We start from the raw sequence: 25,469 nt of genomic DNA, 5'->3' as shown, positions 1-25,469 counted from the left end.
TGGGCTTAAGCGATTCTCTTGCCTCAGCCTCCCGAGTAGCTGGGACTACAGGCGCCCGCCACAACACCCGGCTATTTTTTTGTTGCAGTTTGGCCGGGGCTGGGTTTGAACCTACCACCTTTGGCATATGGGGCCGGCGCCCTACTCACTGAGCCACAGGCGCTGCCCTGATTTCCTTCTTAATCTCGTCTATAACCCATCTATCCTTCAGCATAAGGTTGTTTAGCTTACACGTTTTTGTGTGGGTATGCAGGTTCCTGTTGTTATTTAGTTCAACTTTTATTCCACGATGGTCTGAGAAGATGCAAGGAATAATTTCTATTTTTTTAAATTTGCTGAGGTTAGATTTATGGCCTAGGATGTGGTCGATTTTGGAGTATGTTCCACGGGCTGATGAGAAGAATGTGTATTCAGTTTTGTTGGGATGAAATGTTCTGTAGATGTCTTTTAAGTCCAGATGTTGAACAGTTAAGTTTAAATCTAAATTTTCTTTGCTTAGCTTCTTTTTAGAGGATCTATCCAGCACTGCTATAGGGGCGTTAAAATCTCCAACTACTATGCAACTGGAGGAAATCAAGTTGCTCATGTCTGTTAGAGTTTCTCTTATAAATTGAGGTGTGTTCTGGTTGGGTGCATAAATATTAGTAATTGAGATCTCAACATATTGAGTATTACCTTTAAAAAATATGAAGTGTCCATCCTTATCCTTCCTTATTTTGGTTGGTTTAAAGCCTATTGCATCTCAAATTGGATTGCAATGCCTGCTTTTTTCTGCTTTCCATTTGCCTGGAGTATAGATGACCATCCCTTCACCTTGATTCTAAATTTGTCTTTTAATGTAAGATGCGATTCTTGTATGCAGCAGATATCTGGCTTGAGTTTTTGTATCCAGTCAGCCAACCTGTGCCTCTTTAGAGGACAATTTAAACCATTCACATTTATTAAGAATATTGATAAGTCTTTCGATAGTCCAGTGGACATTTTTAACCCTTTTGTGACTGTGGAAGTTAGAATTTGATCAAAATTTTCTGGGTGGGTTTACTTTTGTGGTGGAGGATTATGCTGGTCTTTAAGGAGGATAGGTCTGAGAATATCCTGGAGAGCTGGTTTAGTTATGACAAATTTCTTCAACATGTGAATGTCATTGAAGTATTTGATTTCTCCGTCATAAATGAAACTCAGTTTAGGTGGGTACAGGATCCTGGGTTGAAAGCTATTTTGTTTTAGGAGATTAAAAGTTGATGACCATCCTCTTCTAGCTTGAAAGGTTTCAGCAGAGAGATCTGCAGTTATTCTAATATTTTTGCCCTTGTAGGTGATGGTTTTCTTTCGTCCGGCTGCTTTCAGAATTTTCTCCTTCATATTAACTTTAGTGAAGTTGATTATGATGTGTCTGGGGGGTGTCTTATTTGGGTTGAGTCATGCTGGAGTTCTGAAACTGTCTGCTATCTGAATTTTGGAATCTCTTGGCATGTCTGGAAAGTTCTCCTTCATAATCTCGTGGAGAAGAGACTTTGTGCCTTGTGAAACCACTTCGTTGCTTTTGGGGATCCCTATAAGACGAATATTGGTTTTCTTCGAATTATCCCAGAGCTCTCTGATAGAGTGATCTGTTTTTGCCCTCCCTTTCTCTTCCTCTTTGAGAGCTTGGGAACATTTGAAAGCTTTCTCTTTGATGTCAGAAATCCTTTCTTCTGCTTGCTCCATTCTGTTACTGAGGGATTCTACTGTGTTTCTCAGATCTTTGAGGGCTGCAACTTCTTGTCTCAATGTGTCAAAATCTTTGGTCATTTGGTCTTTGAATTTGTTGAATTCTTGAGATATCTTCTGGGTTACTGTTTGGAATTCTAATTTGATCTTATTTGCTATGTAGTTCTGAATTGGATTTCTGACATCTCAGCTATTTGTTTGTGCATGGGATCTTGTGCTGTGTCTGCCCCATTGATCCTTGGGGAAGTTTATCTACTCTGACTATTCATATTGCCAGAGTTTTTCTGTTGATTTCGCCTCATGATTGTTTTTCACCGTTGTCTCTGGCCATCCTCAGAGTTGGGGAGGTGTTTCTCCAAGATTAGACCCCAGCGGGATCACTCTATTGTTGTTGGATCTTTGTAGGGTGTGGCCCTGTGTAGTTCCTCTGGGGCTGCCCCAGCTGGGGAGTTCTGGTTGTGGAAGCAGCTCCAGAGTGTGACACACCCAGATTCAGCAACAGGGTGGGAGGTGGTGTGCACAGTTCTGGGAGTGCCTGGTGACCAGTGACTTTGGCACAGAGAGCCCCAGGTTCCAGCAGTCTCTGGCCAGGAGAAGGCCTCTGCACAGAGTTAGGGAGCACTCTGCAGGGCAAGTGGCTACCAAAGTCCCTGGCCAGATAAGCGGGCCAGTGTGGAGGTAGGGAGGGTACAGGAGGGAGGACGCAGGATTGTGTGGCTCCCACAGTTCCTGGTCAGGGCATGCAGAGGCCCGGCGGGCGTGGGTTGCAAGTTGGGGGTCACAGTGCAGTTCTTATGGAGGTCCAGGTGGTGCCAAGCCCAGAAGTTTGAGATTGCTATGAGCTGTGATGCATGGCACTCTACCCAGGGAAACAGCCTGAGGCTCCAGTGTGCCAAAACCAGTCTCATTCTGCCCCTGAGGGTTAAGGCTGTAAGGCAGCTCAGTCCCCGCTTTTAGGCTGCTCAGTCACTAGGTTACTAGCTACCTCCCGATCCTTGCTCTGCGACCCTGAGGGCGGAGCTTGCCTGGGCAGTTCTCTCCCAATGGCTCCCTGTGGCCCACAGCTGAACACTATTAGCTCTGTCCGGCTCAGCGGCTCAGTCTGGGGCCCTAGACAATGCCCAAAGTTCTCCACACTCCTGCTCAAGCTCTCCCCAAAGGCAGTTCAACTGGGTGCCAAGTCCAAAAGCACCAAAGCAGTTCACAGGTAAGGCATTTCCAGTTTGCAGTCTCACTGCTGCTTGTACTTATGGCTGCTGGCGTGATTAGGTCGATTGGACACATGCAACCACTTGCCAGTTTTCCACTGTTTTTGTCCTCCTCTTGGGGTCCAGAAGTCCCTTGCTGACTCCCTGTATCCCCAAAGGGATGATTATAGGCAGATCCCACCAGCCAGAGATACCTGGAGTCTTATCTTCCCAGACTCACTGTGCCCTGTTGCAGGGAGGCTGTTACTCGGCCACCATCTTGGATTGTCTCCACTTTAGCTTTTAAATAACATAAAGTAAAGTAGTTTATACCAGAATGAAAATTATATTTTTTCCAAAATTATTGTTCACATCCCCTGATTGTTAAAATAAAACCTAAACAGAAAACAATATGATTTAGGTTCCTGGTTTGTGTGGATTCCCTCTAAAGTCATGACGTGGGGGAGCAGATAATTTCCATGTGTGTGACTAAGGGCCTACAAAGTCATTTTGCCTAAGACAATCCTTAGAATTCCTTGCCACAGTGCCTGAGACCTTCACCATTACCTACCCCTTCTAATTAAGGCACCTGCTTCACCTACACTTGGGTTATCTGTGGGGAGGGGGAGTTAGTTGTCTTCACTGTGCTGAAGTTTGAGAACTTTAGGTCTAAGGCCTTAGCAAACACACCAGGACATTGGGCTTTCTGTCCAAAGATGAGCTATACCACTTCTTCATGTCAATGGTTCCTAGAAGTTTGGGAGCATCAGTCCCACTTGCAGGCTTGTGGAAACAGATCCCTGGCCCACCCTTAAGATTTGCTGATTCAGCAGGGCAGAGGTGGGGCAGAGAATTTGCATCTCCATTGAGGTCCCAGGAGAAGCTGCAGCTACTGGTCTGGGACCTCATGTTGAGAACCATCTTGCTGGTCCGGTTTTTAAGGAATCTAATGACATGTGAGGCAAAGTGTGAAAGCACTCTGATCCAGAATGAAAAAGGGGACAGAGATCTATGAAATGCAAAAGCAGGGCAGCCCGGCAGAACCTCAAACTTGAATGATCCACCACAACACAAGAGCCCTTACCCCAATTCTTATGGGCTGTGTTTTCTTCCTTTCCTTCCTGGGCATTTTCTGCCTCCCACCCCTGTGAAAGGCAGGTGGGCAGGTAGACCCCCAGCAGCCCAGCAAGGACTCTGAGGCAGGAGGAAAGGTGGTTCTTCCTCAAGGCCCTGGTGGCCCTTGGGGACATGGTCACAGCTAATCAGGCCATCAATGTGCTTCTCAGGCCTCTGCACACTTTTGTGGGGGTTCGTGACATTTCTTGCATAGCACTCTGTGAAGTCCTAATGGCTCCCCCCACTTTTAGATCTTCTATTTCCCAATAGAATAAGTTCAGAGGAAAACATGCTCTGATCCTTCAGCTGCCTCTTCTTAACACTAACAAGGAACTAGCCTGCCGAGGAGGTGGGAAGAAAGGGGTTTGTAACAAGACTACAGGCTGGGAAACCTCTCAGGTAGGACCTCATGATCCGCCCCCTTGGCCACAGTGTCAGGAGCTGAGTCCACAGCTCGGTGAAGGGGAAACCGACGTCTGGGGTCTGCCGGGAGGGCCATGGCAGCTACTTGGGCAAAGTCCTGCCAGTGATTTAGCCTTCTGTACATCAGAGAGCACATCCACATTTTTCATTTGACTCTAATAAGAATCCTCTGAAATAAGCAGAACAGGAATGACTTTCTCCTTTTCAAGAACATTGAGAAGTGAGGCTCAGAAAAAACAGTGGTGGTGGAGTCAAAACCCATGCTCAGCTTCTCAGGTGGCCTTGATTGGGGGCTCTCCCACTTTCAGTTTACTACCTGTGAAATGAAGGGGATGGACAGAAGATTGGGAGATCCTTTCAAAAATCCCTTAAATTAGGAAAAGGACTTTTCCAAGGTCATGCAATTAGTGAGGTGAGTAAGAATAACAGAGACCAGGTCTTCCCAGACGGCTTCTGTTGAAAGAAACCATCAGAGCATTCCTCACTGCCAGCTCCCAGAGTATGGGTTGCCCTCTGAGCCTTGCAAAGACTAAGACCCTAGAGGTGGTGTGCAGAGGGACACATACCCCACACGCTTCCTGTGTGCTGCCAGCTGCTCATTAGAGAAGAGAAGGCCATTTCTCTGGGCATCTCCTTCACTAAACAACCTAACAGGCACCTACGTGTGTCAGGCCCTGTGCCAGCCAAGGAGATGTGGGCACAGAGGAGGCATACTGTCCACTCATGAGAAAGGTAGGGAGAGGAGAACAAGGCTGCTGCATGTGTGGGAGTCAGGATCCATAAAGCTTTAGGAGGGCTTAAGCTTAGAGCACGTTGCCTGTAGACACCATGCTCCAGCACACAGGACAGAGCGGGTGCACGCGGCAGATGCTCATGTCTGACCCCAGCCAATCCAGTCTGGAAGAATTATGTGCTCTTCTTCCAAGAATCAACACTTCTAACCCACAGGGAACCCATGAGCCCAATCACTTCCTATCTACAACGTGCTGGGAGAGGACCCTTCCATCTATTCAACACACAGATCAGCTAAAGGCCACATGTAAGGCACAGTGATCAGACTCCACGAGGGAAACCAAGATGAACATGAGGTGGCCCTCATGGAGCCAACGAAAGCACAAAGACACAGGCACAGGTGCCCCTGGGTGGAGGAGAGGGGAAACGTGCCATGGGAACTCAGAGGAAGGAAAAAGTAATCCCAGCCAGAATCCAGAAAGCCCTCCCTCTTGGGATGTGTGAAGGCCCCAGCTTTGGAGCCCCTCCTGCCGCAGCCCACCCTGTAGGCTCGAGAAAGCCAGTTCTCTCTGTTTTGAAATGGATCATTTGTCCTAAGTACCTCACGGCATTATGAGGATTAAATGAGAACTGATTTAAATGCACATTGGATAAATAAAAGCACCAAATATAAAGCCTTTCATTACCACTGGGGGGAAGAGAGGGCAGAAAGCTAAAAGCAGAAAGTGTGTGAGGGAGGAAGCAGGGTTGGGGTGGGTGGCACTTGCCAAATAGCAGGGCATGGGGTGATGTGAACACCCACTGGGCTCGTGACTGCCTCCAGTGATTTCTTTAACCTCCCACAGCTAATTTTATTGAAGAGAGCCAGAACATCTAAATTCCTCTGCATGGGGAAAATGAAAGTTCCAACCAGGGAAGGCCTTCCCAGCCCTGAGTGACTGGTAACAACACCCCAGTGTGGAACTCACAATGGCTCAGGGGTCCTATAAGCCTCTATCTGCCGCCCATCACTGGGCCTGGGCTTGGTGTGTGATCAGCAAGCCCCCATTAATGAACGGATGTCATCCTTACTGCTCTCCAAGGAATTTTACATACATTCATAGTTCACTTTGATTTTTAACCACAACCCAGAGGTGCATGATCATTATCCCTGTCAAAGGGGGAAACCGAGGCTCCCAGGGGGTGAACAACCATCCATGTCCAGGCTAGCACTTTTATTTTTTATTTTTATTTTTTTTGAGACAGAGCCTCAAGCTGTCAACCTGGGTAGAGTGCTGTGGTATCAGGGCTCACAGCAACCTCCAACTCCGGGGCTCAAGCAATTTTCCTGCCTCCACCTCACAAGTAGCTAGAACTACAGGTGCCCGCCGCAACACCTGGCTATTTTTTTTTTTTTTTGGTTGCAGCTGTTTTTGTTGTTTGGTGGGCCCATGCTGGATTTGAACCCATCAGCTCAGGTGTATGTGGCTGGCACCTTAGCTGATTGAGCCATAGGCACTGAGCCAGGCTAGCACTTTTAGAAGGAAGCCCAGAGCCCTGATACCACCATCCCAAAGAATTAGTATAATACTGTAGCAATCTTCACTATGACAAGCCATCTTCCCTGACTTCACTGAGGGCCCACTACCTGCTGTTCTGAGCTATTGCCCTGTGATGCTTCATCAGACCCTTTTACCAGGGTTACCTTTACCATCCCAAAGGTACTGGCTTGTTCCACTTGAAAAGGTGGTTTTTGTGTCTCCCAGATGTAAGAGTGCTATGGATTTTCTGAGTCTTTTTACCACATAAGAACAGATTTGGGTGAAAATCTCTGGTTCAATTGTTTGGAGTCACTGCTCCTTAGAAGAAAGAGAAGGAAGAAACAGCTAAGGGTGTTAGGAAGACAGAAGAGCACTGCGTGTCTGTTTGTACGTTTGTTTGTTTGTTCGTTTCTTTGCTTTTACCATGGACATTCTGCCTACAGGATTTGGCTGGCAGTTTTGACAGATGGCCTGGCTGCAGAAGGGACAGAGGATAAGTTCATGGTTAAGGTGGCTAAGTAATCTGTGGCACCAAGGAGCCAGAGCCATCTAGGCTAATTTTGTGTTCGAAATCTAGGCCAGAGCCCCAGGTCCAGCTATGGAGGGGAGGACAAGAGAGCTCTGCTCCTCCCTGACCTTGAAGCTGCCACTACATCTGTATCAGGCAAATCAGTGCCTTTCTGTGCAGGGTGGTAAGGGAGAGAGAGGGACCAGTTCCAGGGCAGAGCTGCCCCCGCCATGCCCTACCCCAGTTTCTTGACTGAAAATAGATCCCCGTATACCTACTTCCTAGGACATTTTATTCTAACACGCGATTTTGTAGTATGAAGGTTTTGCCATGAGGCTGGAAACCACACCCCCTTCCCCCAGCCCTGTTGAGGACTGCCTGGGGATAGGCTTATACTGGACAGCTCAGGGGAACCCCTAAAATGGCAGGAATTTGGGGTGGGGAGAAACAGAATGTTAGAGGACATCCAGCTTCTGAAGAGAGCAGTAGACCAGGCAAGAGGAGGTCTGGGCCCTTGAGAACAGGTTAGTGTACTTTCCTCTCCACTGGTGTGGTCTGATCAGCTCTAGCCCACAGCTGGTGGAACATCTGGCACCACCATGGGGGTTTTGATGACAACATCCTGACACCCATTGCTTTCGTATCACACCAAAGGGCGAGGGCATCAGGGTACCCGGGAGAGTGGAGTCATCAGCTGGAGGATTAGTTTATCTGATTAACCATTTGTGCCCACTTTCCCCTGAGAGGCAGGAACACAGTACTGGTCAGCATGGATGGGAGGAGGCGGTGAGATGAGCCAGAGCATGAGGCTTACTGGTGGGAGTCTGGGATGAGAGGATGCTAGATGCAACTTCACCAACCACACGGTTTTAAAGCCATAGAATCTAGAGCTAATAACAATTCTAGAGATCATACAACCTCCACTTAGTCACGGCCACATGGCAGAGCCAAGACCACAGATGGCTGTGTGGCAGTGACCAAGAACCTGGTCTCCCTCCAAGCCCCCAGCGAGGATTTGTCAGGCCAGTGATCTTTCCAGCTCCCTCCAGCCTCCTCCCCAATATTGATCCTAATCCTCTCATGACCATAGAGTTAGGAATGCCCTCTGGAACACTGTGAGCATTCTTGAGATCCTATGGACCACCGGGATCCCTCATTCCAGCCAGACATACCTTGTGTGAGTAATGCTGATCAACGATCCTTGCCAACCCAAAATCACCGATCTTGAGCACGAGGTCCTCCGTGCTGATGAAGATGTTGGCGGGCTTCAGGTCCCTGTGCAGCACGTTGGCGGAGTGGATGTATTTGAGGCCGCGGAGCAGCTGGTACATGAAGAGCTTGGCGTGCTCCTCTGTCAGAGTACCCTGCTCCAGCAGGCGCGCCAGGTCAGTCTCCATGTACTCCTGGACAATGTAAGCCACACTGAACTTGAACAGCTCACCCTGCAGGTCGGCGCCCTTGGGACCCAGCACCTCATGCACCTTGACGATGTTGTCATGGTCCAGGCGTCGGATGATCTTGATCTCCCGGAGCGCATGCTTCATGCTGCGGGAGTCACTCAGGGTAATCTTCTTCACGGCTACCTTCCGGCAAGCCCGGCTGTCTACAGCCGATAGGACCAGCCCATTGACACCAAAGCCCAGGGGCTGGAAGTCAATGAAGCGCCCGCCGAGGTCATACCCGTAGACATTGGCAATGCAGTCGCCCTTCTCAGCCATTGTTGGCTCAGTGGTCCGGGGCTGCCCGGGTGACAAAGGGGCAGTTGGGAAAGGCTAAGTCCCAGCTAGTGGCCTCCCTAGCACACCTCATTCTGTCAAGCCCCACAGTGAAGGGATGCTTTTTTTCCAGTGAGGTCACTGTCACCAGCTCTCTGGAGACAAAACTGGCATATGTCCACACTCACTGAGCTGCCTAAGGTGGAGGCTCAGGCTGTCTTCTTAACCTGCATCAGGAGGGCTGCTCCCCAACTTCTGTACTTCCTGAACCTTGTTTGAAGCATAGAATGGCTCATACTTCTTTTAAATCTAGCATCTTGGAAAGAAAAACCAGTATCATCACCTGTGGGAATCCAAAGTTTTCTACCATAATGGCCCTCAAAGTAAAAAGATGCAGAAACTTTCTTCTTTACTTTGTTACAAGGGGTTCTTTCTAGCTAAAATTCAAGAGCTGTTTGTTCCTTTACTTAAGATGGTCCAAAGCTCAGTTGTATCACAGCCTCTGTCTATGTTCTAAGGAATATGAAGGGTTCCTATCAATGGATTCTGAAGGCTTCTAGGGGGTTTCTGTTTATCTCTGCCGTGTCCTCTTCCTACCAGCTCATCTTAGATTCTGCAAGCCAAGCCAGTTTGGTAAGAATTGCTTTAAAAAGCTGGTGAAACCAAGGACCTTTTCATGAGCTCTACACCAAGTAACACCTCCCATGTCCAGAAGGAGCTCAGCTGCCAGGACAGGATCCTCTGGAGGCTTCACGTGTGGGCAGCATCCTCTTTCACACACTCACCCATGAGACTTTGATCGAGACTGTATTCTGCTGCACCCAGGGAGGATGAAGGAACACGGCATCTTTCAGACCAAGTCTCCTTCCCCGCCAAAGAAATAACGTTGGATAAATTTCCACATTCCAGCTTCCAACACCTTCCTGCTTGTGTCTTTTAGTAACCAGCCCAAGTGTTATTTGATCTGTCCAGCCAGCTGAAACACTGCTTGCTCAGAGGATTCCAGGCTCTGCCCAGCCACCCCTCCTGCCGTGTGCAGTGTGTCCCTAGAAGAGAGAGAAGACGGATTGATTTGATAAAACCATCAGATGGTGTGCCTTTTATGTCGGTGCCTGTTCCCCCAAGGTCAACACGTGCAAATTACCAGGGGGAGGGAATTATCCCTTCTGACCTTTGCAAAATAAATTTGTTATGCTCTCCAAACACACACATAAGAGCTAGCTTGGAAGAGTGAGAGTGAAAAGTAGCTAGCTGCAGACAGAAAACAAAGGATTGATACTCTTGTCTTTGCACTTGGGATCTTTTTCCTCCTTCTTTTGCAAATGCCTTTGAATATTTTAAGAGAGTATTTGCCAAGGATTGAGATTTATATCTCTTGCTTTTCATGTAGGTGGCAGAAGCACATATACCAAATTACAAAGAAATTGTATTGTCACCCACAAAAAAGGGAGTCTCTTTGCCCAGAAACTAGGGCACAGCTTTCCCAGCCCTACATTGGGATTGGCTTGGTGAACTGCATTCCAGGAGGGGGAAGGACCTGGCTCTTCAAAACTGTGGGTCAAATCCAAGCTTCAATGTGCCCCCTGGTGGCTGTTAACTCAAATTACAGGTATAGACCTACATGGGGAATGGGAAAAAAATCCCTGCAAAACTAGCAAACTATATTCAAACCTCTGAAGTAAAGGCATGATCAGAGCTTCTTCATAAAGTCCATGTAGACACAGAGAAAGAACATTGTATCCAGCACAAACAAGCGCTTCTGGCTGGACTGCTGCTTAATTCTTACCATACTGAAGGGCCTCCTATGAGGACACTTTCCTATCTGAACTCTACACAATTCTGCAAATGATAAATGAAGCAAAAAAAAAAAAAAAAAGTAAACTCAATGTTCTGAAATTAAGGGGGAAAATATAAGGGGAGACAGATTATCTTAAATAGTAAATAATGTGACCCCCTTAACACTTCTAATGAAAGAAATTTTGCCAAGAACATAGTGATTGCTTAATGGATATTAGTTATTATTGCTGTTTTTTTAACATACTCTTACATTTGAATAAGATGTACTTACAATTCTGATAATTTATCAGAGCTTATTTGGGCCCACAGTAAACAATCAGAGACTTACAGAATTTCAGATTGTGAAGGAATGTGAGCAAACAAGTCTCGTGGTCCTTAACTGAGAATGGTGCTGCCTCCTTGTCGCCTTTGACTAAGAGTCACCACTAACTGAACATCCCTATTCATGGATAACTGGCATCCACCCCACAGCCCCAAATACCAAGAGCACTTCCATGGAGAAACATTGATTCTGTTTCAAGTTCTCACTTTGCAAGTGAGGACACTGGGTCAGAGAGCACCAGCTTAGTGCTTCCAGCACGGACAGGTCAACATGCACTTGATGAATGGATAAACAAATACCATTCACCCAGAGGATGCCTTGCCACTTAGAGACAGAGCCGGGCTGCCTGGATCTCCAGGTCAGGAATCGAAGAGCCACCACAATTCCTCATTTTGAGCCCCCTCTGATTCCTGCCATCCAAGTCGGGTAACTGCAACTAACCTGAGCTGCTTTTACTTTTTATCAATATGCCTGGTGTGACACCCAAGGGCACAGCAAAGAGAGACAATTCCAAATTTTGCTTTATGAAGAGAGGTTCTTAAGCCTTCTTCCCTGCCAGGCTCTTGCTGGGTTGCAAACAGAGGCAGGAATGAACACCTAAGGGGGAGAGATGACATCACAAGCAAGCTGAAGGAAGGATTTGCTTGTGATCAGCTGCAATGCAGATAATCTTGAATAATTGAAAGGTACTTTATCTTTAAAGCTCTTTCTTTTTCCTCTCAAATGTGGGCGGGACCCTCTCCACATGTGTATGTCTTTCTCTGAGGTCTCCCCAACACACTGTCAGCTTTGGGGGGCAAATGGTATGTCAGCATGGGAAGGCTCTATTCCAGCCACTCAACCTTCCTTACAGCCTCTAAACCAGTGGTTCTCAACCTTCCTAATGCTGTGGCCCTTTAATACAGTTCCTGTGGGTCGTGACCCACAGGTTCAATTCCTTCTGCTTCTCTCCTTGTGCCTTTTCAGTTGCCGAAATGCTCTCTTGCTTCCTCCCCCTTGTCCAAATGCTGCCTGTCATTCAGGATCCAGACAAAGTCTTGCTTTTTCTCCAAAGTGTCCACCCCAGTTCTCTGTGACATTACTCCTTTCTCTGAACCCCTGTGGCAGTTATGTATACTGTGTTTGAGATTTACCATGTACTAGACTGGGCTGTTAGTTAACTTTGTATGTGTGTCCATCTCCCAACTAGACTGTGAACTTCCCAAGCCCAGGGAGAAAAGTCTGCATAGAAAATAACGTCTGGGTTAGAAGGACCTGAGTACCATTTAGTATGCCTATAAAATTGCGATGCCCATGTTTCCTGGATTGTCAGCTGTCCCTTGCTGTGTTTGTTGCTCCAGTGCAACTTGTTCAGCAGGGCTCTTCTCACAATAAGCCCCAACGCCCAGTCAAACTTATATGTCTGAAGTTCTTTGCTCTTACTATTATCTTCTGCTGAGATGCTGCCTCTCTTAGAATTTCAAAGCAGTAACCAAGTAGCCCTTGTCTGGCCATTTCTCTCTTCTCATTTGAGTTTACTGTCAATTATCTCTTCTCAATCCTCTCCATGTTTCTTTTTCCATTTCCTCTATAATTTCTATTGGAAAACCTCAGCTTTCTTTGCAGGTGAACTGATTATAAAGCATCGACCATCTAAGAAGTCTTAAAGGAGTGGTCCATTCTTTGCACAATATACTGAGAGTATGAGTCCATCAGCCCTGGATGTGCCCACAGGGGCCGTGGAGTGGGGATGGCAGCTCTTGGCATGATATAGCTTCTCAGGGCAAAGCCTCACCACCCCCAATTTGGAGGTGTTGGCTCAGAGCTGCTGTGAGTCACAGGTGTGATTGCAGATTCAGGGAGTTGGCATTCACCGCGTATGGAAAGGACACTGGGTCAGTCATGCTCCCAGCAAGAGGCATGCATACAACTCTTGCAAGGGTAGTTCAGGCTCCCATGGTTCTGTGGCAAGCATGATAATAAAACATAAGAATAGACATTTCTGCCATCAGGACATGGAACAATGGCACCTAGGTGCCCACAGATGTCTCACTGACTCCCCAGCAATGGTTTATGTAAAGCCAATTACTTATTCTCTCATTCATCCAGCCTTTTAACATGTGGAGACAAACCAGAGATAGGATCATGTTTGCCAACTGTCCCTTCCTGAGATTCCTGGGGCTCTGGTTTACAAATCAGCTTTGGAAAGTCTAAATTTAGATTCACCTCCTGCCTGCTCAGATCCGCTCAAACCGCGTGCTGTTGACTTTTGACAGGAGCTTTGGCCCCCAGCAAGGTGCTGACATTTCACAGACACCACTTTCTTTCTTCTCCTGAATACCCCCAAATTTGCAGGGAATCCTTCTCCTGTGGGTGGATGCTTACAGCTGAACAGGCTATACCCTATAAATTCTAGGTGGCACCATTCATATTACAGTTGCGTCTGTCTGACTCCAAGGTTCACAATTCTGATTTGTCACTGTTATCTATGTGAATGAAGTCTTCTTCAGCAAACTTTTCCCATAAAGGGCCATAGAACAAATATTTTAATGTTTGTAGGACATAATAGCCTCTGTTGCCACTATTGAACACAACTACTCAATTTTGCCTTTGTAGCACAAACGTAGCCACAGATACTTTCTGAACAAATGGGCATGGCAGTGTTTCAATAAAACTTTATTTATAAAAATAGGCTAGATTAGTTCTGCAGGCTATAGTTTGTGAGCCCTGATGTAGATTATGTGGGAACACCCTCCAGCTCATTCCTGTGGAAGCACTGAAATGTGCTGGAACCCTGGGAGCCAAGGACATCCCCTGATTATTTCAGTTGGGTCTCACAAGGGCCCTATGTGGTTTTTATCATTCTCCCTTGAGGCTCCCACAGGATAGTGATTTGCCTAGAGTCACTCTCTGGGAGGTGAATTTGGGATGTAAACTTAGGTTGGTTTGACTCCAAAGCTCATACTCTCCTCATTGTCTTAGCACAAATGAGTGATTCTTACCATGAACCATCTAGGCCCAGGGTGGAAGGAAACCCTCTGTTACTTCTCAAATTAAAGCAAGAGGTAGCCAGCTCTTTAGTCTGTGTTCAACCCCAGTGTGGAAGCCATAGCTAATGGAAAGAGAAGCTGAGAAGTAGAATGTTTAAATGAGATTAAAGTTGAGGAGGGAAAAACACCACAGTTCAAACACATGGCCCTACCTTCCATGTAGTTTTTGACCTCTGTGAACCTCAGACATGCTGGAGCCCACGCCACCAGGGACGGGACAACCCAGGGGTCAGCTGGCTAGCTCACAGAGGTCCTAAGTAGCATTGCCTGTAGTGTCCAGCTACCCAGGGAAATTCCTGCTTCCTCCTCATGAACAAAAACTGGGTTTGGTACAGCCATTAGGTAAGCTGAGGAATGACTCATACTTGGTATAAACCTGGGTCCCCAGCCTCAGCACTGTGGATACTGTGAACCAGGTAATTCTCAGCTGTGGCACTGTCCTGTATACTGTGGGGTGTTTAGCAGCACCCCCAGCCCTGCCCCCTACATGCCAGTCACAGTCTCTAGCTGTGACAACCAAAAGCATCTCCCAACACTGACCACTGTCACCTGTGAGAGAGGCACAACACCATCCCCAGTTGAGAGCCACTGGTCTAAATCAGCAGTTTTCCATGGAGCAGAATAGCCAGGTTCCTGAAGTCATGTGACTTCAGACAAGCTGTTGGCCAGGCTGGAGCCATCTCGAGGGGAAGACCTGCTTCCAAGTTCACTCACAAGACACTGCGATGAGTTCTGCCTTGGGATCAGCTGTCCTTTCCTCACCTCATGGGACCTGCTGATCATAGAACAACTTGATCCCAACCCACTGAACACCACTTACAGTCCCTGTCCCTGTGACATACTCAAGTATCCCAAAGTCATAGAGGGTAGTGTCATCTTCAAACACATCCCTGCTGAGGACAATGAATCTAAAGCAATGGTGGTGATGGTTTGGGTAATGACCGGTTTAGAGGTGGTCATATGATCCCAATCTTGACAAAAAGCCTTAAGGGAAAGTCTCCTAGGGGAGCAACAGGGCGAAACTTTGGTCCCCAAGCAAGAAGAAACCCTACTTCCTGTTCGTGGAGGCAGCTACAGAGCAGGTGGTGTTGCTGACAGTAACTGTCTTGAGACCACCTGGGGAGAAGCCTGGGGACAAAGGCCAGCACACGGGAGCTGGAAGAGCCTGGGATTTTGTGGGTGTCGCTGAGCTACAGTAGCTGAGCTACACCTGCAACTACCTACCCCCAACCTTCTTTCCAAGAGAGATCATCAAGCCTTATTTTGTTTAAGACATTTTTCCTTTTTTTTTTTTTTTCCACTTGAGGCTGAGATTACCTAATGCTGTCATCCCCAACCCCTGGGTCACAGACCAGTGCCAGTCTGTGACCTGTTAGGAACCAGGCCACACAGTAGCAGGTGAAGGGCAGCAAGCAATTGAAGCTTCATCTGCAGTTACAGCCGCTCTGCTCCCTGTTGCTCACATTGCTCTTGCCAGTCTGGCAGCAGCATTAGAATCTCGTAGGTGCACGAACCCTACTATAAACTGCACATACGAGGCATCCAGGTTGCATGCTCCTTATGAGAATCTAATGCCTGATGACCTGAGGTGGAGCTGAGGAGGTGACGCTAGTTGGGGAGCAACTGCAAATACCGATTATCATAGCAGAGAGGTTTGACTGCACAGAGACAATAATAAATCAAATGCTTGAAGACTAATAGCAGAACCATTCCCCCAACCACCCCTGGGTCCATGGAAAAATCATCTTCCATGACATTAGTTCTGGGGCCAAAAAGATGGGGGAATGCTGACCTAACAAATAGTAATTTGTTGGTCTAGGTAGGAAATGAAGAGGTAAAGAGCACATGGATTCTGATCTCAGAATCAGCTTGTATTCATATCGGGAGAGAAGAACCACAGCAACAATTGCAAAAAACAATCCAAGAACATTTCGGGCTAACTACAGGATGCCTACGGCAAGTGTAGCAGGAATCAGGACCAGTCAGCTCAGGCACAGAGGCTCCCAGAGGCAGCTTCTGAGATGGTCCCAGAGGTCTTGGCCTCTTGGTTTTCAGGCCCTATGTAATTTAGTCCCCTAAAGTGTGAGCTGACCTCGTAGACTCACTTCTAAGGAAGAGAACATGGCAGGTGTAATAGGATGTCCCTTCTGAGATCTGGTTATAAAAAAAAGACTGTGGGTGATCACTCTCAGGGAAGCCAGCTGCCATGTCACATAGCAGCCCTGTCGGGGGACCCATGGGTGGTCTTGGAAGCAGATCTCCCCCTGCTGAGCCTTGCGATGACCACAGCCCTGCCTAAAGACTGACTGAAGTCTCATGAGAGACCTTGAGTCAGAATCCCAACTAAGAGTCCTCACCCTCAGAAACTGTGTGATAACCAATGTTGTTCTGAAGCTGCTCAACACTGAGGTGTCTGTTATACAGAAACTGGTAACTAATGGAGAGGAAGGACTTGAAGATCCATGTTTCGTGACATTTCCAAGGTAGAGAAGAGTCCTGAAAAAGTCCTCCCTGGGTCTGGAGTCCTGGATCTTACTGGGCTTGGATCTCATCAGCCAGACAGAACCTTACTTCTTTTTTCACTGATATAACCCAAGGTCCAGCGCAGTATCTGGCATATGGTAAGGACTCAATAAGTAAATATCAGCTGACACAGGAATGGCTATGTGTTTGCAGTGAGATTGCAGTAAGCCAAATGGAAAGATAAATTTAAAAAGCATCCCTGAAGCCTCGGGACGCTTTAAATCCCTCCAGGGTTGAGTGGAGGCTGAAGGTGAGGGGTCAAGAGGGGAGGCCATACAGCCCCCCAAAAGCACAATGACCAGATGGCATTTCCTCATCAAGGCCAGACTCATCTCCTAACCTCTGTTCTTTACCACTGAGACTCAGCTGGAGTTAGGAGACAAGCTCCTCCTGCTCTTTCAGCTTTTGAAACCAAGTGCAGCTCCCTCCACCCAGGAGGTGAGTGGGCTGAAGCAGTTCACAGACAATATCTATGCATACCCGGAATTCCTTTTTCTTTGTAGAAACCCCACACACGTGCAGATGGTTGCTCCTGCCGTTGCCAGGATGCTGACCTCAAGCTGCACTTACTATACCCAAGCTTCTCTCATGCCCAGTACCATTCCCAGCCAAGGGCCTGGGATCACCCTCCACATCCTGGCCAGCAGGACACCAAATGACCCAAACCAAAAGCACAGCTTAGTCTAAACTGTTTGAGCAGACGAGCTACTGTCAGGCTTCCGCTCAGGACAGGCCCCAGGTGAGACATGTTCCCTGAGACGTCCAGTCTGCAGAGACTACAAATACCTTAGTGTCCCTGTGGTGCCATCCACCCTGGGTTGTGATTGTTGGGAACGCCTCAAGAAAGGAACAGGGGTGAGGGGTGACTAGAGGAAAGCAACTGAGAGCCAAAAGAAAAATGTGTGCAGAAGGAACATTAAACTCCAGGGTAGGGGCTCCCTCTTCCCCAAAGTGTAAACCCCAGAGCTTTCAGGCTCTACTCTGCTTTTCCTTTTAAAAATTATATAACCAGCCAAGAAGAATAAAGACTTCCCAGGCCTCCCAGCAATACTAAAATAGCACAGAGAGAAACCCTGGCTGCCTCACAGGAGCTCCAGCCCCACATTAGCAGAGCTGGGGAAGGGGAACTGCCTGGGTCCCTGCGTATGAGCTCTGGGTGCTCGTGGCCGTGGGCACAGGGCCAGGCTGCACAGAGGGCCCTGGCCCAGGCTGCAGGCTAAGAGTCTGGCTTCCTGCCCAAAGTGTGGCAGAGGTATGTGTGCACACAGGTGTGTAAATCCTTCTGATTTTCAATGACTCCTAAAACACCTGACCTTTGTAGATTCAAGGGGAAACATCTCAATTCTTTTTTCAAGGAACAAGATCTGAGATAGAAGATGATAGCCTCTTCTGAAATCTGAATCAGTACAGTTAGGACTTCGGTGGCTAAATAAGGCAAGGTTCCATTTGGAGCTTGCTTTGTTTGGGCTGTGTTCTGAAGGGAAGCTGTCCCAGCCAGGGACTGAACTTCTCAGAGGCAGAACCTGCATCTGTGATTCTCCTGCACTTGCTCAAGCACTTATTGAATGGTGCTCCTGGGCTGCTGTGCCTTCCCTGAGTTTAGAGATTCTGTGAACCCACATTTAATAAGCCATCCTGGGAATGCAAAAGGTCTCTGTTCCTGCAGGAGCTCAGGGTTCAGACTTGAGCCTTTCTGCCAATTTTTTGGGCCCATTAATGGGACCATTTATATCCTACCTTCGGGGTTAACCCATAGCAGGGCTGATCAAAGATTCCTGATTTGGAGCTATGGAAGGCAGCATCATTCTGCTTTTAGACCAGAAATGGCAAATATGTGTCATATGTACTGCTATGACCCCATTTTCTGCCTATGACAGAATCTGATAATCTATCCTCACTGTCTCCTGAGAGCCTCCTCCAAACACCCAGAGCTGGCACTTAGGCAGAAGTATCTGCATCGGTGACCGTGACTCTGACCTTACTCTCCCATTGATGATAGGACCAAGACTTGTCTCCCTGGCACAAAGTCCAACTCAGCTGGCATTTACTGAGGGCCTCCTAGGTGCTGGGCATATCACACACACTTAACAATGTTTGACGTGAAGTGTCACAGTAATGCTGTGTGGTAGGTGCAACTCTTCAATCAACACAGTAGGATGCCTGGCACACAGCAGGTGTTCCACGGGGCCTGTATTCCTTCTCTTCTTTCTGTTTTGTACAGTGGAAGTGACTTCCTCAAGGTGACACACTAGAAAGTGGTAGTGCCTGCGTCCTAATCCAGGGCCCTCTGTCATCTCCTGGAGGGCTTCCTGTTATGGAGCAACCCCTCCCCCCCAGCTTCCTATTGTGGAGCAACCCCCCACCCCCAACTCTCCCATACTTGAGTGCTCACTCTTGGTTTTCTAATTTTCCGAGTTTCTTGGAGAAAAAAGATTTATCTTGCTTTCTTAAGTCACCTTAGAAGTGGAGATCTTTTCTCAAGGTCTCTAGCTCCTGATCTTGTGTCTTCTTCCTGAACTTTACTCATCAGCCCTATACATTGTCTTTCAGTCCATTGAAAATGGCATGTTTCCCTGGCCTTTGGGACTTCACACATGCTATTATTAATAGTTTAGTTGGGAAAATTTCCCCCTCCTTTTCACCTGGCTAATTCTTACCCACTTTTTAGGTCTAAGTATAAATGTCTGTTCCTCCAGGAAGCCTTCCTGATGTTTCCTTCCCCTCCTGAGACTAGCTCATCTATTCAGGCTGTGTCCCCTGTTCCCTGCCTTCATGACACTTTTCTCCCTTTCTGTCCCAGCTTTAATTGTATGTGTTTAATGTCTGACTGGAAGCTGGGCAGGGCAGAGACCCCATGGTGTCCACTGTTCTAGTCCTGCCCGATTCCTAACCTATTCCCTATTAAATATCTGGTAACAAATGCCTTCTGCGAAGCTCCACACTCCGGCCCATCGTTTACAAATTCCAGCTTGTAATACTCACTTATTTCCTCCCCATGAGGACACCAACTAGACATGGGAATTTCACAAGCCTTATCTGATTAAAATCCTGGATTCAGGCCCTTTAAATTTCACAGAGTTCTTGACTTCCTTCCACCAAGCCTGAGCCCTGCCTTTCGCCCCATCATGCTGGCTCATTATCCAGCCAAGGCCACCCCCTGAGATTCCCATGGCGGCTAATCATTTATGGGGTTGTGCTCAAAGGCAAAAAGAAATCATTCCTAGAGCAGAAAAAAAATATTCTGTCTCCTGGTGATAGCAACTCTCTGTTCACCAGTGACAGAAGTGGCATTTTCACAGCTCGAGTCAACAATCCCTGGGCCAGGCAGGGCTGTCCTAGCAGAGGAAAGCTGAGCCTGGGAGCCTGAGGCCTGGTTCTAGTCTTGTGGCTGCCTGTGGGCTGTTTGACTGAGGGGGTCTCATCTTTGGGAAGAAGAAGAACCATGCTGCCTACTTCCTCAGAAGGGCGGAGAACACAGGCTGACCCTAGGAACACACTCGCAGCAGAAAACATGAGCTGAAGGAACAGTCACGGCCACAATCCAATTATACTAAAGTAGTGATATCAAGTGGGCTCTAGGGGGTTGGAAACCTCACCCTTTCTCATGTCTTGGGCACCTTTTGACACACGTCCAGTAGTGAGTGGCCTTCACATGGGAAGAGGTGAGTATTGGCCCATTGGCCATTGTACATGTTTTTGGAGGCTATTGCAGGGGAGGGGGCGGAAACTGGGGAGCATGTCAGGCTAAGTTATCCCTATCCTGTCTTCCAGCACACAATGAGATGTCCAGCCTGTGACAGGGCATCCCGGATCGAATCTGCCAGGCATCTCCAGCTGACTAACCAAGTCCACTATGGTGATGCCACTTACATGGTTCCAACTCCCTAACAGCTGCCGCCACGTGTCCAATACCCTCACTTCTGCTCTTCACCTTGAGCACCTCCTTCATGGGCAGGTTATTAAACCCTGAGGGTCAAAACTGCAAGCCACGGAGATCACGTTGTAGGTGGGTGGCTGTTGGAGAGAAAACACGTGGCTGGGCATTTGCCTTTTCGTTTTACTCCTTGCTGTAGCAGGTCAGATGCCAGGGCACGGCACTGGTCTCTTAGGAATGATGAGTCCCCTCTGAGCCTGTGAGGCATTCCCCAACAATAAGCCTCTCGCTCTTGATGGCCAGGGCCCCATGGGTGGCATGGGACCCCACTGCATGTGGAGGGGGATGGAGTGGTCAGCCTACAGGTGCTGAGGTCCCTGGAAGGAGAAGATGGCCAGGCAGGCCCGATGGCTCTGCCACCTGGAGGAGGAGTGGATGGGAAAACAACAGGGAAAGCAGGACCAGGGAGGGCCACCCTGGGAAAGCTCACCATGGGCTCTCAGATAAACCAGGCAGAGGACAGGAGCCTCGACAGTGATCCTGGGTTTCCTGCCAGCAGGCATGTGTGTTCCCAGTGCTTTTGATTTCATCTGGAGAAAGGCGACTGTCCTGGCCTTTGAGCATTAGTCAGTTCATACCGAGTACAGCATGAGTGATGCATGCTCCACCACCAGATGAGGAAAATGAGGGCCAAAAAGGAAGAGGATGCTTCCATGGTCACTCAGAGGCAGGGCCAGACTCTGCAGAGTGGCCAGGTTGCCTATTTTGGGGGGAGGCCAGTCCAAACAAGTCTTGTGCCTCAAGCTGACCTCTGTGGATCCCTGGGCCATCCATCAAGACAGGAAGGGGACCCTGACTCAGGTGGCAGAGACCTATGTATGAAAGGCCTGGCTAGATACAAAGGAACAGCTCCACCTCCTACAGGAACAAGCCATTATTTTGTATCAAGAGAAAGAGTCACGTATGGACCAGGTGGCAGCATTCCTCACTGGAGTCCTCTCTCCTTACTAGAGCAGAGTTGGAAGCTGGGCCTGCCCCAGGGAGTGGAGAAGGAGGGGATTGCAAGTGGGTCCCCACGGAGGACATGCGGGGCTGGTGCAAGCACAGTGCTGGCTGCCAGAGGGGTTGAGCCAGTATCTGTGGCTGAGGGCCGCTCCAGTGCATTCTAGCCTGTGTTGCGCTGGGCCCCTGTAAGGCCAGGTGCAAGTGCCCTTGTCGATTCAGGTGTAGCCAACAAGGTGAATGAGTCACAGGGATGTGGGCGGTCTCACGCATGCACGCATCCCTGGGTAATCACTCTCAGAGTGCTGATGATGCCAGCCAGGATGTGGGCCCTGGTCAGGGTTGCAGGGCTGAAGTGGAAGGGGTGGGGAGAGAGATGAGAAGGGGAAGGAGTGCAGCGGGAGGAAAGAGGACAAGAGGGAGCACCACGGGCCTCATCTCCACTCCTGGAGGCAGCTGCCCTCCCCGTATTAACCTGCTTGCCTGTCTGTAGCACTTGGCACTCCCGGGCAGACCATCCTCCCTGCCCTGGAGCCTTAGACGCACACTGATAAAGTCCCAATGCAGAAAATGCTGGAAGCTTGACAGCAGCGGCAGCAGCGTGACCGACACAGAACAGCACATTAGCTTGACAAATGGAATCCTGTTGGCAGTCAGGAACTCCTCAGTTCTCCCAGGCCCTGGGGGCCCGTGGCAGGGACTGGATTCAGCCTGCACGGTGTGGTCATCAGCTGGAACCCAGACCAGTGCTGGCATGTGGCAGGCACAGCCGGATGTTTGGACACAGTGGGCCAGATGGTAACACACTCAACTGTTCCTTTGCTTCTCCCTTTCTCTACACACTCCAGATAAATGACCCTGGGACTTAATGAGTTCTGAAAAGCCAGCACAGACCAGTCTCCTGTTATGACCTAGATTTCTCATGTGCTGGGAACAAGAGGAAAGTGAGTGGGCCTGGGCAGGGGCTGCCCCAGAAAGGTCTCAGCCACTCCCAGGCACTTGTATAGACCCAGCTGCCAAGCTGCCCTTCAGCAAGAAGGATGGTTGATAGATATTACCTTCATCCCATTGCCACAGCCTGGGGCAACTTGGTGCTCAAAGACCAGGGAAGGTAGCCAACCTTGTAGACATCATGAATAGAGCTTCCTTCTGGAACACGTGGGGAAGTGGTAGAGGCTGGATAATGAGAAGAGGGGCTGGGCCGGGCCAGGCCAGTGTAGGTGGGAAGATGCAGCCTCTGAACAACCGGCTGCTTCTCACCTGCAGTAATTTGAGTGAGGTTACTGCTCACTGGGCCAGGTAGGAGGGGACAGACTCTCCACCTGTCCAGTGAGAAACTTCTGGGTAGGAAGAAGTTTGTTTTTAGAACTAGGCTTTATTCTATTGCCAAAGACAAGATCATTTTCTTTTTTCTAGTAGTGATGTAAATTGTTCTTAGTTCTAAATCTGTTTCAACTGCCTTAATTGCAAATTAGGATCCCACATGTGGGCAGGCAGGGTCTGAGGATACCTCGAGGCTTGGCCTCAGGAAGCCTGAGGTTACATCCCATGTGGGTCTCATAGAGGACCTTGCTGAGTGTCCCTGGAAGAGTCTCATCACTGGCACTGAGGTGGAGGATTGGGATCCAAGGTCCACCTTTGTCCATGTGTTTAGTTTTATAAGGTGAGTGTTTCTAGAAATAAAAATCAAAAGCACGGACTTTGAGAGTGATCTCTTTTCACATAGTGCACCATTTTGTTCTTCTTTTGACATAACTGCAGAGAGGGCTGGACTCTCAGCCTCAACCGTGTCCTCACTCCGCCCCCAAGTGATTCCCTCTGCTATCTTATGAGCTAACAGCACAGGTGACTAGGAGTAGGCCCTGAACAATCTTGGTGACCTTTCACCCCAGTGCCCTGGCCTGGGATGTTCTCTCTCCACCCCTTCCATGGCCTTGCTCTGAGGCCGCTGCCCAGGGCAAGCATGGGGACGGCTGTGACCAGAGTGAACAGGGGTCAGGCTGCACTCAGGTGATTTTGTGGAGCTATTGTAATCTGTCCCCCTTTCTTCATCCTCACTGCCTTAGGGTAAGTCCTAGGTATTATCTCTAAATGTCCAGATGCTGCACTGTGCCACCTCTAGCGTTTGTCCTCTTTGGCAGCGGCGGGGTGGGAGAGCCATTCGCTTTTGCCTCCCTGCAGCCGAGAGCATTGCAAGACCTGTCCCATCCTTCAGAGAACAGGTTCAGAAGATGCCCCTAATCTCTCTCTGCTGCTTGCTGTATCCACACCAATCCACCCTTCTTTCTGTTTCAATTATTTCCAAAAACAAATCTATTCATTACATTCTCTTGTCTAAAAAGAATGTTTAATAACTCTCCATTATCCAGAGGTTTAAGCCCAAGTGGCTCTCAGCCCCCAAGTGAGACCTGCCCCATCTCTCCTCCACTGAGCCCACCACTCTCCAGCAGCTGCACCCCACACTGCAGCCACCGAGATGGGGCAATTGTTCCCAATTCACCACATTCCAGGCACATGGAAGTCCATCTGCTTATGACACTGTCCTTCTGTGTTCCTGGAGCCACCGAATGTGCTGAGCACTGGTGTCACCCCGATGTCTTCGGCTCACAGAGCACAACGCACTTATCTGCAGTGGTTATCTCATAGACTTCTCTCCCCTGGCTCTTTCTTCCCACTTTCCTGGTGATCCTAAGAGCAAAAGCATGGTGGTGGATTCACTGTATCCTGGCCATGCACAGGTCCTGGCACATCACAGATGCTCAATGAGAATTTGATGAATAGAAGGAGACACAGTGGTGGGAACGGGGCTGGGGCCTCGAGAGTGGAAAACATCTGAGAGAGGCACCTGGGGAAAGTGACTCATGAAAGTACATTTGCCTGGGGGAATCCTGGTCAGCTTGCCAGGACCAGAGCAGAGGGTAAAAGGGGAACATCGTGGAGGCAGTGGTGGAGGCGGGGAGCCCTGAAGACCAGGCTGGGCTTTCAGCTGGGGCAGCTCCAGGCACTAAAGGGAAGGATGGGTAGTGGGGAGCTCAGGTGGGAGCCAAGTGGAGGTGTGAGGGTTCAGAGGCACTGAAAAAATCTGGGGCTAGGGAGGGATCTGTCCCCTACAGTGCTGGTGAGTGCACGCTCTGGGGCATTGCTGCCAGGCAGAGCAGCACAGGACACCTGGGGAAGACTCACTTATGAGCACAAACAAACCTAGACAGCAACTGTGCCTCCCCTCGGGTGTTCATTTCTCTCTTTTTTTTCTCCAGACTCTCAGTCCATCACATTGACAAACTCAGGATGCTAATTTTGGGTTGTTTACCAAGACTAAGTGTAAGCTCCTCGGGCTCACTTCTCTACCTCCTTCCCTCAGGAAGAGCCACGCCACAAGATACTGTGCAGCTTGTGAACCACTTTGGATAAGTTCTCCTTATGAATTGTTTTGCCTGATTCTTCTGGAAGCCTCACCTGCAATGGACAGTTCTTATATCACTTGCTAACCTCACGGATAGCAATAAAATGAAGATGAAAACACATTTGCAAAGCAACTTTCCACTGTCCAAAGCACCTGCATGTTGTAGTATTTAATATTTAATGCCTTCGTGTAATATTTATTGAGCGTCACTGTGTACCGGCAGTGGGAATCCAGGGGCAAATGAAACTGACACAGTCCCTGGCCCCACAGAACTTACAATGGACTGTGGAGGGGCAGAGGAGACACAAATAATGGCACAAAGAGGGCCTGTGGATGATGACCTCTGTGGCACACACGTACGTGTATGATGGAGAACTACAGGACACTACAGGTGGGGGTGACGAGGAGACAGTTACTTTGGGGAAATTCCTTAAAGAAATGACATTTAGGCTTGGTGCCTGTAGCACAGTGGTTACGGCGCCAGCCACATACACCGAGGCTGGCGGGTTTGAACCTAGCCCAGGCCAGCTAAATAACAATGACAGTTGCAACAAAAAAAATAGCCGGGCATTGTGGCAGGCGCCTATAGTCCCAGCTACTTGGGAGGC

At 48.7% G+C, this 25,469-nt stretch overlaps 1 protein-coding gene across 5 annotated transcripts in view; it reads right to left on the bottom strand.

The window, feature by feature from the left end:
• Positions 1-25,469, bottom strand: part of MAPK4 (mitogen-activated protein kinase 4) — a 179,046-nt gene that overhangs the window by 65,382 nt on the left and 88,195 nt on the right. For all 5 annotated transcript variants that reach the window (XM_053571750.1, XM_053571748.1, XM_053571747.1 and 2 more), the window contains one exon: positions 8,369-9,957. In XM_053571750.1, the coding sequence (XP_053427725.1) occupies positions 8,369-8,914 (546 nt within the window). In that variant the 5' untranslated portion in view covers positions 8,915-9,957. The remainder of the gene's footprint in view (positions 1-8,368; positions 9,958-25,469) is intronic.

This window comes from Nycticebus coucang, chromosome 19 (genome assembly GCF_027406575.1).
Source record: "Nycticebus coucang isolate mNycCou1 chromosome 19, mNycCou1.pri, whole genome shotgun sequence".
Classification (NCBI taxonomy): domain Eukaryota; kingdom Metazoa; phylum Chordata; class Mammalia; order Primates; family Lorisidae; genus Nycticebus; species Nycticebus coucang.
Note: the sequence above shows the minus strand (reverse complement) of the source record. Positions and strands in the feature narration are given on the sequence as shown.